At 42.9% G+C, this 16294-nt stretch overlaps 1 protein-coding gene across 1 annotated transcript in view; it reads right to left on the bottom strand.

The window, feature by feature from the left end:
• The window catches only part of TIMM50 (translocase of inner mitochondrial membrane 50), a 74655-nt gene that overhangs the window by 29668 nt on the left and 28693 nt on the right, over window positions 1-16294 (bottom strand). Inside the window, exon 4 of the mRNA XM_082262505.1 lies at window positions 734-755. Within this exon, the coding sequence (XP_082118631.1) occupies window positions 734-755 (22 nt within the window). The remainder of the gene's footprint in view (window positions 1-733; window positions 756-16294) is intronic.

Raw genomic sequence — 16294 nt, 5'->3', positions numbered from 1 at the left:
GGCTATATTTAATAGGCTACTGCCACTGATCAGTGTATTCTGACAATAGTGGTGTCCCACTGTCAGAACACAATGGGGTTGATTTACTAGAACTTGAAAGTGCAAAATCAGGTGCAGCTGTGCATAGTAGCCAATCAGCTTCTAACTTTAGCTTGTTTAATTAAGCTTTGACAAAAAACCTGGAAGCTGATTGGTTTCTATGCAGAGCTGCACCAGATTTTGCACTGTCCAGTTTTAGTAAATCAACCCCAATGTCTCAGAGGGGAGAAATCTTCTATGCATTCTTGTGGATGGAGGAATCCACTTTGTTTTCCAAAACAGTTCACTGGCGTCCCAATACTTTTGGTAATCTAAACTATATTACCAAAAATATTGGGACACCTACCTTTACACACACACATGAACTTTATTGTCATTCCGTTTTTTACGATTCCATATTGAGTTGGCCCATCCTTTGCAGCTAGAACAGCCTCAAGGTTTAGGAGTGTGTCTATGGGAATGTTTGACCATTCTTTCAGAAGCGCATTTGGGAGGTCAGGCACTGATGTGGACGAGAAGGCCTCACTCGCAGTCTCCACTCTAATACATCCCAAAGGTGTTCTATCAGGTGGAGGACAGGACTCTGTGCAAGTCAGTCAAGTTCCTCCACCCCAAAAAGGACATCTTATACTAAAACAGACACACCATGATGAATGTTTTTTTTTCTTTTTTAGTTTTTTGTTTTTAAACTCACCATTGTCAAACTCATCAGGTATCTGAAAAAAATAAAAAAAAAAATTTAAAATACAAAAAAAACAAAAAAAAAAAAAAATTAGATTTTTTCCTACAGCTTACCTGTAAAATCCTTTTCTTGGACATCACGGGACACAGAGCAGACTTATATAGTACTATATATATATATATATATATATATATATATATATATATATATGTAATACAGGACACAGAGCAGACTTAAATAATAATTGCTATCTGGGTTATACGCCACCTGTAGGTGAACGAACACTGGCAGCCAAAAAGACCGGAAGTCCCTCTCTATATAACCCCTCTCAATACAGGAAGTACCTCAGTTTTTTCGCCAGGGTCTTACAGGTGATGGTCATGGTTGGAGAGGCTCTCCATATTTTTCAAGGAGGGAAAAAATGATTATGGTACAATCCTGGTTAAGATATCTGGATCCAAGGGGATTGGCGATCAGATCCATCCAAAAGTGGTAAACTAAAAGGATGGTACCCAAGCCTCATTAAAAGGGAACAAGGTATTGTCTGTAATGCGACCCTCTTGGGCGCTGGACCCTGGGATCCAGACCCTTGGTAAGACCAACTCCAAAGCAGTTCTGGCAAGGTGCCGTACTGGTCCAATAGAGTGCCCCAAAAATGAGGCGGACCCGGTCCTTGAAGGTCAACAAGTGACAGAACCCTACTTTAAATTTGATGCATTGTTGCCTTCTAATTTAACAGATACGGGGTGCCATGTTTTATGTCTCCACCTGAGGCAGTGGGTGTATTCAGCTGTGGCCTGCGGGCAGCAGGCCTTTGTACATCCCGTCCCCACGTCCACTTGTCCTCTGTGGCTCAGGTTCAAGGAGCACTTCTGGTAGCCATCCCCTGGAAAGCATGCGCGCAAGTTCAGCTATTTACATGTACGAGCACGTGGAGCCGGGAGGGGGCATGTATTTAGCATGCCACACATGCCCAGTAAGGGGCAGAAATGGCGCAGCATTTGAGAAGTGTTCCCGGCGGCGTGTGCTTCTGTCAGAAGTTGGAGGGGACACAATGCAGCTAGGAGCGTGAGTCACTGTGGGTGGATGTTTACAAGCACTGACAGGTTCTTGTTTCTTTGGGATAACTGTGCTGTGTGCAATGAGCTGTTACAGCTTGGCACAAGCTTTTGAATACACTAAAGAGTACCTCAAGTTTTCTTGTCTGGCGCAATGTCCTCCTAGACAAGAACCTGGGGGGGGGGCATACCTGGAAGGGGCACTAGTGTGCCGCCGTCAGGATTGGAAGCAAGCAATAAAAATCCCAGACAAGAGGGGAGGGACCTCTGTGTCCCGCAATGTACTCCAAGAAAATAAAAGATTTTACAGGTAAGTTGTAGGAAAAAAATCCAAATTTTCTTTATCATACATCACGGGACATCAGCAGCCATAATAATTACTATCTGGGACGTCCCAAAGCAATGCACTTGAGGGGGGGGGGGGGGGGGGACACTAAATACGAAAAAACCGCCATCAGACCGAAAAAAAAAAATCTATATAGCTGCCTGCAGCACACTGCGACCAAATGCAGAATCCTCCCGGGTCCTAACATTCACCTGATAGAATCTAGTTAACGTTTGTACTGCTGAAGACCAAGTAGCAGCCCTGCAAGCTTGATGGCGAACTGCCCAAGAAGCACCTACTCTTCTAGTAGAGTGTGCCTTTACCGGAAAAGGTGGAACCCTCCCCTCTAAACCATATGCCCAGATAATGACCTGGCAAATCCACTGGGAAATTGTAGACCTAGATGCTGCCTGCCCTTTCCTGTGCCCTTCTGGCAGCACGAATCTGAGCTGACATCTTCAAATAGACCTTAAATGCACATACTACATCAAGAGAACGTAACAAATTTTCCTCCGTTTGAGGATTTGGAAAGGAAGGAAGGCAGGCAGGCAGTATAATGTCCAGATTCAAATAAAAAGAGGACACCACCTTGGGCAAAAACCCTGGGTGTGGACGTAGAATCACCCTATCTTGATGCAAGATCAAAAATGGCTCCCTACAAGAGCAAGCTGCTAACTGAAGTTACTGCAACCAAAAACACTAACTTCCTGGTCAAAACAACCAGAGGGATATGCTGAATAGGCTCAAAAGGCTATTTCTGTAGAACTGCCAGGACCAAATTTAAATCCTGACACAACGGTGGCCTAACTGGCGGAAACATACGTACTACCCCTTGTATAAAGGCTCGGACCAAAAAAATGCAAAGCAATCAGTCTATGAAAAAAAAAAAAAAAAAAAAGGCTGACAAGGTTCAAATTTGACCTTTATCAGAGACTAAGGCTAGCTTCATATCTACCCCTACTTGCAGGAAGGCTTTGAATTCTCCCGATTATATATTTACGGGGATGCCACTTCCTGGCCTCACACTAGGAATTGCAAGACACCCCCCCCCCCCCCCCCAATCATTGAAAAATAAATGCAAAAGATCTCAGGATGTAGGAATCATTCCCCTGGAAACAACTGCTGGCGACTCAAAGTCTGCCTGCCAGTTCTCTATAGCTGGAATGAAAAACTGCCGTCAGGCATGGAACAAATTTCTCCGCCCAGGATAGGATGTGACCCACCTCCTTCTGGGCTGACTCTTTGTGCCCCCCTGATGGTTGATATAGGCCACAGTCGCGGCATTGTCGAATTGTAACCTGACGGGGCAACCCCGAAGTCTGGGAGTCCAGTACCTTAATGCCCGGACAAGCCGCTCGGATTTCCAGGATATTGATGGGGAAGCTCCTTTCTAACCAGGAACATTTCCCTTGGACAATGGCTTCCTCCAGAACTGCTCCCCAGCCGGAGAGACTGGCATCTGTTGTCACCACCTTCCAGACTACTGGAAGAAAGATTTCTCCCTCTCCAAATTCCTGGCTACCAACCTAGACTCTGACATACCCTCGGTAGTATAGACATGCGACCTTTTTGCTCCAGGCTGACAGAATGTTGTTCTGTAAGGGTCTGGCATGGAATTGGGCATAAGGAACTGCTTCGAATGAGGACACCATCTTCCCTAGCAACCTCGTACAAAGATGTACAGAAGGATACTTTTTTCCCCCTCTTACGATCTAAACTAGATCCTTCAGGGCTACGACCTTTCTTGGCAGAAAACACCTTTGCCTGTACTGTGTCTACAAGGAAACCCAGATACTCTAGACTCTGAACCGGCTGCAACGCTGATTTTGCCAAATTCAGGATCCAACCCAAACATTCTAAGTTAACTGCCCAGAACATTCTGGCTTAGAGTAGAAGCCGACCGGTCTATAAGAAATAGATCGTCCAGGTATCCTACCACTGCTATCTCTTGAGACCTTAGAATAGCCAATACTTGAGCTAGGGTTTTTGTTAACACTCGTGGAACCTTTGATGGGTCTGAAAAATTGGCACGTGAAGGTATGCATCCTTAATGTCTATGGAAGCTAGAAATTCTCCTCCTTGCAAGAGGCCAGGACTGAGCGAACTGACTCAATTCGGAATGTGCGAATGTTTAAGAATTAGTTCAGAGCTCTGAGATCCAGAATAGGTCTCACATTTCCGTTTGCCTTGGGGACTAAGAAAAGGTTTGAGTAAAAACCTCTGAATTTCTCGTCATCTAACTTCTGTAATCACTGCTTGAGACCTCAGATGGTCCAGAGCCTGAAGGATCATCTTTTTAGAGGACCTGCAGGAACGTTTGACCTTGCAAACCAAGGATGAGGAAACACCCGACATTCTAGTTTGTACCCCTGCGAGACTGTGGAACTAACCCAGCTGTCCTAAATCATTTCCATCCAGGCCTCCGAGAACTGTAGAAGCCTTCCCCCTACCCGACTAAGTGGGGGCATTCCTTCACAAGGTAGATTTAGAGCTAGGCTTGGAGGGTCTCTGGGCCAAGGGTTTCTTCTGCCCTTGACCTGAAGGCTTGGCTCTAGATCCAGGTGGCTGAGACCATGGAAACTGCCTGGGATTAGAAGGGATCGACACCTTAAAAGAAGGACATTTACTTTGCCTCTTAACTGCTTAAAGTGTATCTATATCCAAGACTTATTTTTATGCTTCCCCATCCGAAATCTTTTGGATATATTTGTCCAGATCGTCACTAAATAGGCGCGCCGCATGAAAGGGAAAGCCAGATAGAAATTTTTTTACACTGTAATTCCGCAGACCAGCTTTTTAGCCACAGGATTCTTCGCATATTAACTGACAGAAGAGCAAACCGTGACATTTGCTGTATTGAGTCCTTAAGAGCATCTACTGCAAAACACAAAGCCGAGGAAAATCTGCTAAAATCTTCAGCAGACTCTCCCTGAGAAGGAGCATTTCTGGACACCCGTTTAATATAGTCTTTCAAAGATTGACAAACTCCTATAGCCGCCACTGCCGGATGTTTTGCAGACCCAGCAATAGCAAAGGAAGCTTTTAGTAAAGATTCCAATTTCTAATCAGCTGGCTCTTTAAAAACATCTGCATTATCTACAGGACAGGTTAAATTTCTGTTTACAGAAGAAATAGCAGCATCCACTGTAGGCATACTCCATTTTCTTGCGATTTTTTCCTCCAAAAGGATACAACAAAGAAAACCTTTTTTGAGGAATAAAAATCCTATCAGGATGATCCCAATCAGCATATACTATTTGCTCTAAAAGCAGATGTAAGGGAAACGCCTGAGAATATTGAGGGCGTAACGAGCCTAATGAGGAAAAAGACTTCAGAAATCTCTAAGTGAGGTAATTTAAATCCAAACCGGACCATTTCAGTGAGAGACTGAATTAAAAATCCCTGGGATTGAGAGGCCGAGAATTGCTCCTCATGCCAGCAATTTTTCTCTCAAGGCCAGCTAAAGCTGAAGCCAAATTGTCCTTAAAGACGTAGGCTGAGACAGAAGCACTAGATGTGGCTACTATGCCTGACAATCATAATGGATCAGATTGGCCAGTGGCCTCTAAGTGGAGGTTAATACAGAGAACCCATGGCTGAGACCTTCCAATCCTGATGGCGGCACATTTGTGCCCCTTCCAGGCGTGCCCCCCCCTCAGGTTCTTTTCTGGCAGGACATTACAATCGTTCACACGTTAATATAATTCAGAAAGTTATTTTCACTCAAATAAGACCTGGTGATTCTGCATCAAAAGTCCTTGTTAGGACCCTTACAAGGTGACAGCATTTTGTCCCCATCTCCTGCATTGCCACTCTCTCACACAGGCTTCAAATGTACTGTATACAGGTAGTTTGGTTGCTTTAATGCTCATTATCCAGGCACGATTCACTGTTGCCATGATTAGGAAACCAACTCTGAGGAATGCCCTTTCAGCCACCCCTGGCTAGGCTTGTGACGGTATCAGATTTTCATGCTGCGATCAATTGATTAAGGTTTTGCCACGGTATACGGTATTATCACGGTATTCTATTATTAAATTTAAATTATTAAATTTCCACCTCACTTCAATTTCATTGCTGAATTTAGGGGCTTTGGTTCACTTATGCACATTATTATATAGTCAGTCAGTACAGACTCTGTGAACCAGGCCTAAAATAGGTCATCAAGCAGTGTCTGGCCTAACTGGTGATAACTGGTCCTGGCGCTCGGCTCCGATCCGATGGCCTGGTCATTAAGAGGGCAAATCCTTGTGGTCAAGAAGTGGTTAAACCTGAAGGAGGTGTTGTTTATAAATTACTTTACTATTGCTTTAGGCCTGGTTCACATGTATGCGGGTTGGTGGTTCACATGTATGCGGGTTGGCGGCCCACATTTGCACAGGCATAGCAGCCCATTGATTTGAACGGGCTGCTATGCCCTCATTTTCCGCAGAAAAAAGGTGCATGCAGCATTTTTTTAAAATTCAGTGGCCTTGAAATCCATCCTGCTTTTGCACCATGCGACTAACCTGCAGTTCCTGCTCTGGCAAGCTTTCTGCATTTTTTGTATACGTGGGCACGGCATTTAAAAACTGTTTGCGTGTGCAGCAACGGCAGGTAAGTCGCATGGTGCAAAAGAAGGATGGATTTCATGGCCACTGCATTTTTTTAAATTCTGCATGCACCTTTTTTCAGCTGAAAACGCAGGCATAGCAGCTCAAGCCCATTCACATCAATGGGCTGCTATGCCTGTGCAAATGTGGGCCCCCAACCCGCATACATGTGAACCAGGCCTAAAGCAATAGTAAAGTCATTAATTGGTTAAACCTGCAGGAGGACCGGTGTTTTTATCTATTAATGACTTTACTATTAGCTGTGTGAGTGAATGAGTCATCCAGCTCACTGAAATGTATCAATTCACAAGTCAGACCCAGGAGCAGAGAAACTCGGTATCTTAAAAATGCCACAATAACAATACCGTGGCTATGCAATACCGCGATATATTGAATTACCGAAAACCGGCATATGTCTACCCCTGGCATGTGTGCATGCAGACAGGAAGTGGCTGCAGGCAATCAGCAGCATGGAGATGTATATATAAAAAAAAAAAAAAATATTCAGTTAAAAATGTGCAATGGTTTATGATATACAGTGCTTTGGCAAACCAGGTGTCATTTAGTAAGGGTTTCAATCTACACCAAGGAGCTGAATTATATATAGCGTTTTACAGCTATAGATCACAACTGCCAGAAAGCAGCAGTTTTCACATCTATAGGATCATATCATGTTCAGTCAGATAAACAGAAGTGGGTTACACCAGCTCCAGGACAAAAGCAGTTATACACAATGCGTGAAAAGGAAGGACATCTGATAAGTGTGCTGCTAAACACACAATAAACATCAAAGACAAAAGAGCGCCTGCCATCTGCACACCTAGGAGTGTGCCAGAGTTTGGTGACAAGTGGGCCAGTCACAGCAAGGTGATACACCATGCATATCAAAGGCCAGGAGAGGAAGCCGAGGTGTCAACAGGATGCAAGTGTGTCTCAGACATTAAAGACTCCTTGCTGTATACATCTGTATTCTACGAGCTACCTGGAAGAAGGTGTGACTACCCATGTGTGCTTTTCATACTGTCTCCCACAAGCACAGTGATAAGGGTCCCGGTACTTGTATGTGACTGCAGTTCCCGCAAACTATCACACAGATTTTGTGGGGGAAAGCTAATTAGTAAAAAAACAGTGCTAAATGGTGGAAATTTTTGGTTACTATAAGCAAAGATTTTTTTTTTTCTCCCCTCAATCAGCTCCACTGCCTTTCAGTGATATAAAATCGTCCTCTGATCTCTGCTGCCCAGCCTGCTTTTACCACTTCAGCCATTCTACAGAATGCAAGTTACTAAAAAAAACAAAAATTACCCAAGTTAAAGGAGATAACTCTTATATCAACTTCAATATATTAACTTTAATATCATATTGTGATTTCAAAAGTTGTTTTTACTTCTTTTAAGTCTGCAGCTTTAATGTAACTAATAATTGGTGGTCCTACCATGAAGGTCCTTATTCAGGCACTTCCTGCTACAGGATGACAACCGTCCCCTAACTGTGCTCCTGCACAAGTTCAAAAGGTGAAAACTGTAATTTGCAGGGAAAAAAGCGAACACAACCTTAATCAGCCATTTTACCTCAGAGGAACCCCTAAAATACATTTTCAGGTTCGCAGGAACCCTTAATGAAACCAATTAATCTGGGGTTAAATGGGGAAAATGTCCCAGTAATCAGGATGAATGCCAACCTTACAGGCAGTTAAAATAATAAAGATGTCTTGTTGGTTTTGCCAAGTAGAGCCAGCCCTGGAACTATGCAGGCATCATCAGTTGGGTGGTCAACCAGCCAAGGCTCAAGGAACCCTTGGAAACCTCTGGTGGAACACTAGTTGAGAATGGTGGCACTAACATGTTATAGTAATACAAGCAGTATCGCAAACATTAAATTACGAATTACAATGCTCTATGGCAATGCACCTTTATTGCAATGTGCTGCAACGCACGGTAGTGCATTGCTTTACAAAAGAAGGGTCATGCCCAATCCTTGGCATATAAAGCCACGTTGGCAGGCCATTCCTATTATTAGTATTACTTTCTTACATCTATATTACCCCTATTCATCCTACAGATGGATACTTTACCATCAGTGGAGGCTATAATACGACCCCTTCTGGAGGATCTCACTTCACTTAGCACTTATTGGTATGACTGTGCGGCGCACGCAGGCTTTGCCCCCTCAGTTCCCGGGTGAGACCAATCCCCTGGACTTCACGCCACCCCAGTGTAAGCTCTACCCCCCTAACAGGGTTATGTGGTTCTACTCGCTTATTTTTATTTCTATTTTATTTCATTTTACTTATTTATGTATATTCTCTTTAGACCTTGCAACATGCCTACTCCTGACGAAGTGATATTTTTTCACGAAACGCGTTGAGTTCAACACAGGCTATGTCAGCTTTTAAAAGTTATTGTTGTTATACTGTGTATTTATGACCCCTTGTTTATGCTCTATGTACCTATTTGTATGTACCAGGATAATAATGTATTACCATGTACCTCTGTCTTGGACCTTGTATACTTACCTTTGTTTCATTTAGGTGTACCCCATTACCATGGGCTACACGGTTTCAGTGAACATTTGGCTATATTAGTATCTGGTCTATAGACTTGCAATAAACATACGATTTTACATTATCCTGTGTCCCTTTCATTACATATATATCTATTATGGTCTGGTCCCACCTCATTCAAAGTCCCAACTTTGCTTTTATTTTCTTGGTTTCTATGATATGGACAATAGCAGAGAGGCAATGTCCTTTTGTCCTAATACTGTACAGTGAATAGTTGTGCTAAGGTGGCTCCATGCTGAGCAGAACCATGCTTTCCCATTCATCTCATGTCAGCAAGTGTCATGATACTAAATTCACTCTAGGTAGGCCCTTACAGCGAGTAAAGCCTGCCACAGACGCATCAAAATAACACCAGTTCAGCAGGGACCGCCTGAATTTTGATCAATCAATGGGTAAGCTGGTTGTACAGAAGTTAATCTCACAATCAATTTCTGTTCATGTTTTTTTTTTTCCATTTGGTCAGTGCTGCCAGTTATAGCCAGGAACACTGATCATTGTATTCTGATGGCGGGGACCTCTCCTCACTGTCAGAATGCAATAGCTCCGTGAGAGAGATTCCTCAATCAACACCGAGTGCATTGATATATTGTTTTAATCATATTGTTTGTTCAAGCCACTGGTTGAAAAAAAAATGCATAATCTATGGCCTGCCTAAAGCCCTGTACACACGTGTCAATAATTGGCCCTGAATTTTCGGCCAACGTCCGATCGGCCGATTGTCGGCTTGTTAGTATGATATTTCCGACAACCGACTCCGACTTTTCGGCCGAAAAAAATCTGGTGTGCAGGCTATAAAATTTTTGTTGGCCGTCAACATAACGGCCGATTTTCCGTCAGTCAGTAAAGATTTCGGCAGACAAAAATCTGATGAGCAAGACTGGGCATGCTCAGAGAAGAAAAAACACACGGAAAGTAAACCAGCACATGACATCACTTCTGAAGTAGATTTTTGTTGGCCGAGAAAATTCGTGTGCAGTCTAGGCACATCCCAACCAACAAAACGCCACTCTGGACAAAAAACGGACGATCGGTCGGCCGATAATCGTTGCGTGTGTACGAGGCATTAGTCTCATTAAAATGATCTGAAAGCACTATTGGTATTATACTGGGAACTATTTTTATTTTTATTATCTCCAACGACACAATGACCAATTCAATTCCCTGACCAAAATTACTGAATCACATGATGCTAAATCTTCTCAATAACCCAGAGATCAGAGACTCATTTGGTTTTTCTTGGCCACCAAGGAGATCAAGTCCCGAAAAACAGCAAACTTCAGCTCTCAGAGAAAGCCTAGCATGGTATTCTCAATGACTTTCCAACCTCCATTATTTCAATCTAATAAACAGAGATGTTTCACTGCATTCAACTGATTATGTCAGAGTAGAGGTTTGTCACCTAGGCCAGGAAGTGTGTGAATGGCAGCTTTACCCATTTGAAAAAAGAAAACTAAAAAACAGCCACTTAAAAGTGGTTGTTAAGTCACTGATATAAAATCATCTCATCCCATCTGTAATATAACAATAAGCGTCTCTGTGCCTATGGTATATAATAAATATGCCGATCTGTACCTATATCAGAGCGGCTCCTGGCGTTCAGCTGACTCCACGTCTTTCTCCTCTGCCCGGCTGACAGCTCCAGGGAAAGAGGGGGGAAGAGAGAGGAGACAGAGCCAAGCGGTCACGTGATCGCCGGGAGCCACTCTGATATAGGTATTGAGCGGCATATTGTTTCTATAACACCGGACACAGACACACTTATTGTTGTATTACTGAGGGGATGGGGTGTTTTTATATTAGATATGAGAGCAGCAGAAGAGGAGGGGGGCAGGCATGGACACGAGCAGACAGGTGGGAAGGAGGGAGAGGAAGACAGTGCAGGGCTGCGGATGACGGAGGCATGTAAACTGACCACGGTGTCAGGGCTCAGCAGCCATGATATACCGTGGTCAATTTACAGGGGGGAAGGTTTTTTAGGCGATAGAAGGGGCAAAATGCCACAGCAAAAGCACTGTGCTTTAGAACATGCTTTAAATGAACAGGATCGGTTTGTTTTTTTAGGTTAACAAATGTTTTAAAGACGGGGAAGCTAGGTTCTAATGTTTAGATTAGAGGAGCAAGCGTTTTTTTCCCCCCAAAACATTCCCCTCTGCTCATTTTTTAATGTACACTTTAAAACGCAAATGCTCCCAAAACGCTGTGTTTAGGGGCATGAAGCATTTTTTTTTTCTGCCTAAAGACTCCAATCAAAAACGAGATCCAGGTTTTTTTTTTTCCCCCTACTTTTAAACACAGAGCTTAAAATATGCCTCTAAATGTTCGAATGTGCATGGACACATAGGATACCATTGAGCTGCTTCTACAGGCAGGAGAGAAAAAAAAAAAAAAAAAAAAAAAAAGCAAGCCTCATGTAGAAGCGGTGTTTCTAAGCCTACTGTACATGGAACCTTAAAGCAGATGCAAGCTCAATCCCTAAAATCTTGAATCTCATGAAAGCTTTTAAATGTTAATACAATTTCAAAGTAAAATTTGAATTTTTTTTTATTTTATTGATCTGCAGTGCATTAAAACAATATATGATGACCCTGCCATAAAGGACAATATTATAGAATGATAACACTCTCTCCTCATCTCCCAACAGTACTTCTGCATTGTCACCCTGTCACATGGGCATCCAGAAGAGATTAAAATTTGCCACTTTAACATACATTACACGGCATAATCCATTGCTGTCATCAGTAAACGTGCCCTGAGGAATGCCATGCAGCTATCACTAAGATGCATGTAGTCAGGAAGTGGCTGCAAAGAAATCAGCAGCCCTGAGAACCAACAAAGCATGGAGAAAAATAGGAATACAGTTTTACATTTGTATAGGATATACAGAGCTTTAGCAAACAAATTGCACTTACTTTTGATGTAAACCCAAGTAATGACAAAGTTATATACCATATTTTCCGGCGTATAAGACGACTTTTTAACCCCTGGAAATCTTCTCTAAAGTCAGGGGTCGTCTTATACGCCGGATACCGTCTTATACCCGGATATCGTCTTATACGCCGAATCAGAATATGCGGTGGAGGAGAGGGGGCGCTCAAAAACATCCGTGGTATGCCCCGGGGTATGGAGAGAGCGGCAATGTGACCAGATGCATCGGGAAAAACATGCCTTTCAGCCGTCTGACCCGTCCGCCCGCTCTGGTATCCTACCTTCTTATCGGCGTCCATCCCTGCCTCTCGCTCCTGAGGCCTGAAGCGGTGTAGGTGCGCATGCGCGATAAGATCCGGCGGCGGGGATACCAACTCTGACAGGGAGTCCTGTGTCATAGACTACGGTACAAGCAGGGCAGGGGCCAGACAGGTGAAAGAGGCGGGTTTATCTGGTCACATCTATTATTACCAGATAAAGGGGTGTAAATTAAGTGGAAGAAAATAAATAAAATGATGTTTCCCCAACTGTATATACGGTACAATATGGGCATTGGAAGAGGGGTAGTCTTATACGGCGAGTATATCCCAAAATCTATATTTTAACAGGAAAAGTTGGGGGTCGTCTTATACGCCCAGTCGTCTTATACGCCGGCAAATACGGTATCTTACACTATAACCTGGAGACACAATGCACTGTCCAAAATTGCAAATGTTTGATGCTTAGCGAATGATCATGGGAATTCTAAAACCAGTTATGGCCTGTATAACATAGGCTTTACCTGTCCTGGCACACCAACTGTGTCTTAGAATATATCAGAATGTACAAGGGATAATAACAATTAGTATGAACAATGAGCTCATTAAAAAGCCTCAGAGGAGATTTATATATAGTTTACAGAACGCAAAAGGTCCTAGCACCAGAGTACAGTGCCATGTTATCCATTAATAATAGAGAAGGGAAGAATTAAAGTAATTTCATTGTTTAACTAATTGCACAGATTTAGAATGAATGCTGTAAAAGCTAGGAGGATTTCATCTATTCAGTTATCCCATAAATTCTATCATGATAATTCGACTTTTACTACACATATGTCTTCCAAGTGTAGAAATTCAACCTTTGTGCCAACCCCAAGTACTCCAGTGTCACTTCATTTCTCTAATGGCCCTCTGGGCTGCAGGCTTCAAAGCACATCAAATGGGCAATTGACGTACAGTTAGGCTGAAAGCTTCCTCTTCACATACTACTCTTAATAATAAAAAAGGACTATACTGCTCTCCCCATTTATTCTTACATCCTCACCGCCATCAAAGCCGAGCGGGAGGAAGTTGTCTGTCTGTCGGGTGAGGTCTCATGAAAAGAGAGAGTGAGGCCTCTAATGATGGCCTAGACACACTTGGCACTTCCCTGTGAAAGGGAGCCAGTTCATGGGAACATGTGACTTTCCCAGAGATTAAGAATAAAAGCTCAGACTTCCCCCGGAAGGAAATCTCACACTACAGACGCCAAAATCACGAAATGATCATTGGGTGACGATCCTAGTGTCAGCTGGCATTACCAGACAGCCACAGAATTTCTGACCAGCTTGGGGATATGGCAATTAGCTGTGCTGGGTCCTTCAAGATGCTGTGCAAACAGTTATTGAGCTGCTGCACCTCATCATTTCAATTAGACCATCTCTTCTAATTTTCCCATCATGTCCTCTCACTTATTTCATGCACTAGCCAAGCCATGATGAAAGGGGAGTCCACAAGACACGTTGAACATTTACCTACACCTTGAAATCACACTGCACTGGCTCACACATGTAAACCGGCTCCATAGAAAATCCTGTTGGCTCATATGTCATGCGAATCTGATGCGTTTCAAAATGCATCCGATAAGCATACATGTGAACCGGGGCTAAAAATAGGTATTGGTAATGGTGAATACTTGAGAAAAAGTATTGGTACTCATACTCCGTCTTAAAAAAACTGTGTAGGTGCATCCCTAATTAAAACTTTTGTGGATTCTTTGACCACCAATGTGATGTTCTCTGGGTCCTCCGGTAAGGGGCACCCTGTTTCATGAGAGAAGCCTCACAAGAGTTAGTAAACTCTATACACTAAACTGTTCTTCCATAATCACGAGACATAAATTATGGAAGAGCTCAAACTTTTCAACATAGAGGAACCCTTGAAATAACTTTCCAGTCTAAGGCAACCTCTGCTAAAAATGACTGGATCTAAAACTCATGATACATTAGTGTGATGGTCAGTGGGAATATTGTTCCTTACACTTGTAGTCATTGGGAAGGATTACTCCCATACAGACAGCTAAAAAAGATCATTGGTGTCATTGGGAACTTATCTGAGGGTGAAATTACTTATTACTCAAGGAACCCCTAGCAGCCTCTGGAGAAATCCTGGTTCTGCGAAGTGCTAGATCAAGGTTTCTTAAAACACATTTATATCTTTCTGAATGACTCCTATTCCCCTGGAAAAAAGACAGTGTTGTCCTGTGCTCTACCTCTTCCCTCATCCAACATGCATGCATAGGTTACCCAAGAAAACACATTTATGAAAAGAGCTTTTAAATTAAAGCTTCCAGAAATCAAAATCTTATTCACACACCAGACGTTCCCCATATGTCCATGGCAAGCTTTTTAATTTATTTGTGATTAAAGCGGAGTTCCGGCCACAAAATCGACATAATCGATTTTGTGGCCATCCGCTTGCTTTTCATCACCTGAAAAGGAAATGGATAGTTACAATTTTTTTTTTTCTACTTACCTTGTTCTTGTAGAAAAATATACTCACCTTTCTTCCACTGCCTCCCTCGGCGGCCGCGGCCCGCGATGTCACTTCCGGTTTGCAATGATTCCTGGGAGCTGAACGGCATCGCTCCCAGGAATCAATGCGACAGCACCAGCCCCGCTCTAGATCATGTTATGCTGAGTGTCCTTCACTTTTGTGGTTCCAAAGCAATTAGTATACCAGCTACAAAAAGGTATTGGGCCTGTATAAGTACTCTCCAAAAGTGGCTGCTTGCTGCCCTAGATGTTAGTTCTGTGATGTCTGTCATTGCATCCCATGCACTAAACCCCTCTAACAAAAGCTTGTCTTACACATGTTGGAGTCATATGCCAGAGGTCTGATTTAGGAGCTTCTGCTTCATTTTCTTCCTCTGCCAAGAATCTTCTGCATCTACTATTCTTCAGATACCAGATTCAGATTCCAATTTCTTCTGTGAATTGTGGTTCAATCTGCTAGCTCCAATAGGGACAGCCGTTACATGGGGCATTCACATGACAGGTGGCAATAGAGCCCAAGGATGCAATAAACTCCCCATTCAAAAAGTGGGGAGTTTATTGCATCCTTGTGCTCTATTGGAAGCAGTCATGTAAATGCCCCTGGTAAAGGCATCTACTCTATATCATGTTATGCTGAGTAATCCTATGTGTAAGCTACGATACATACACAAATACACTTTTTTTTTTTAATTTGTATTTTTGGTTTGGTTTATTCACATGTGTTTTTGTTACAGATAATACCAACCCCCTGAAGAAGACTTACAAGTTTTGAGTTGAAACACGTTTTTTTTTGTGAACTCTAAAAAGGATAAGTCCAGGCAAATCCTAACTAACGCTAAACCTGCTCTGTGCCACATTCTAACCCTAATCTATCTAACCCTGTAAAGCAAAAATCAATATACCTATCTATTCTGCAGCTGATCCGGTCCGGTCCCAGCATCAGCGTGGAGGCGGGTGCAGGAGAGGCATCTGACAAGGGAAGCCCCATAGTACCTATGGGTGACATCACTTTCCAGGCATTTTACAGCCGCAATTATGTATAAAAAGTTAGTATGAAAAAACAAAAAGCTGCCTCACACCGAAAAAAAAAAAATATTGGTAAATGCCTTTACATGTTAGGCTCCATGTACACGGGACGTTAGAAAAAACGTCCTGCAAAGCTATTTCTGACGCCGGGAAAAAGCAGCTGTTAAACGTGCTTTCAGTAGCTTTTTCCATTTGCGTTATTGCACGTTTGGCCACGTTGCTTTTAGCAGCGTTTTTCTGCCTCCATTCAAAATCAATGGTTCCCTATGGGAGCCTATTGATTTGAATGGAAG

Source organism: Pelophylax lessonae, assembly GCF_965119305.1.
Source record: "Pelophylax lessonae genome assembly, chromosome: 7".
NCBI lineage: Eukaryota > Metazoa > Chordata > Amphibia > Anura > Ranidae > Pelophylax > Pelophylax lessonae.
This window is presented reverse-complemented; position numbering and strand designations above follow the sequence as displayed.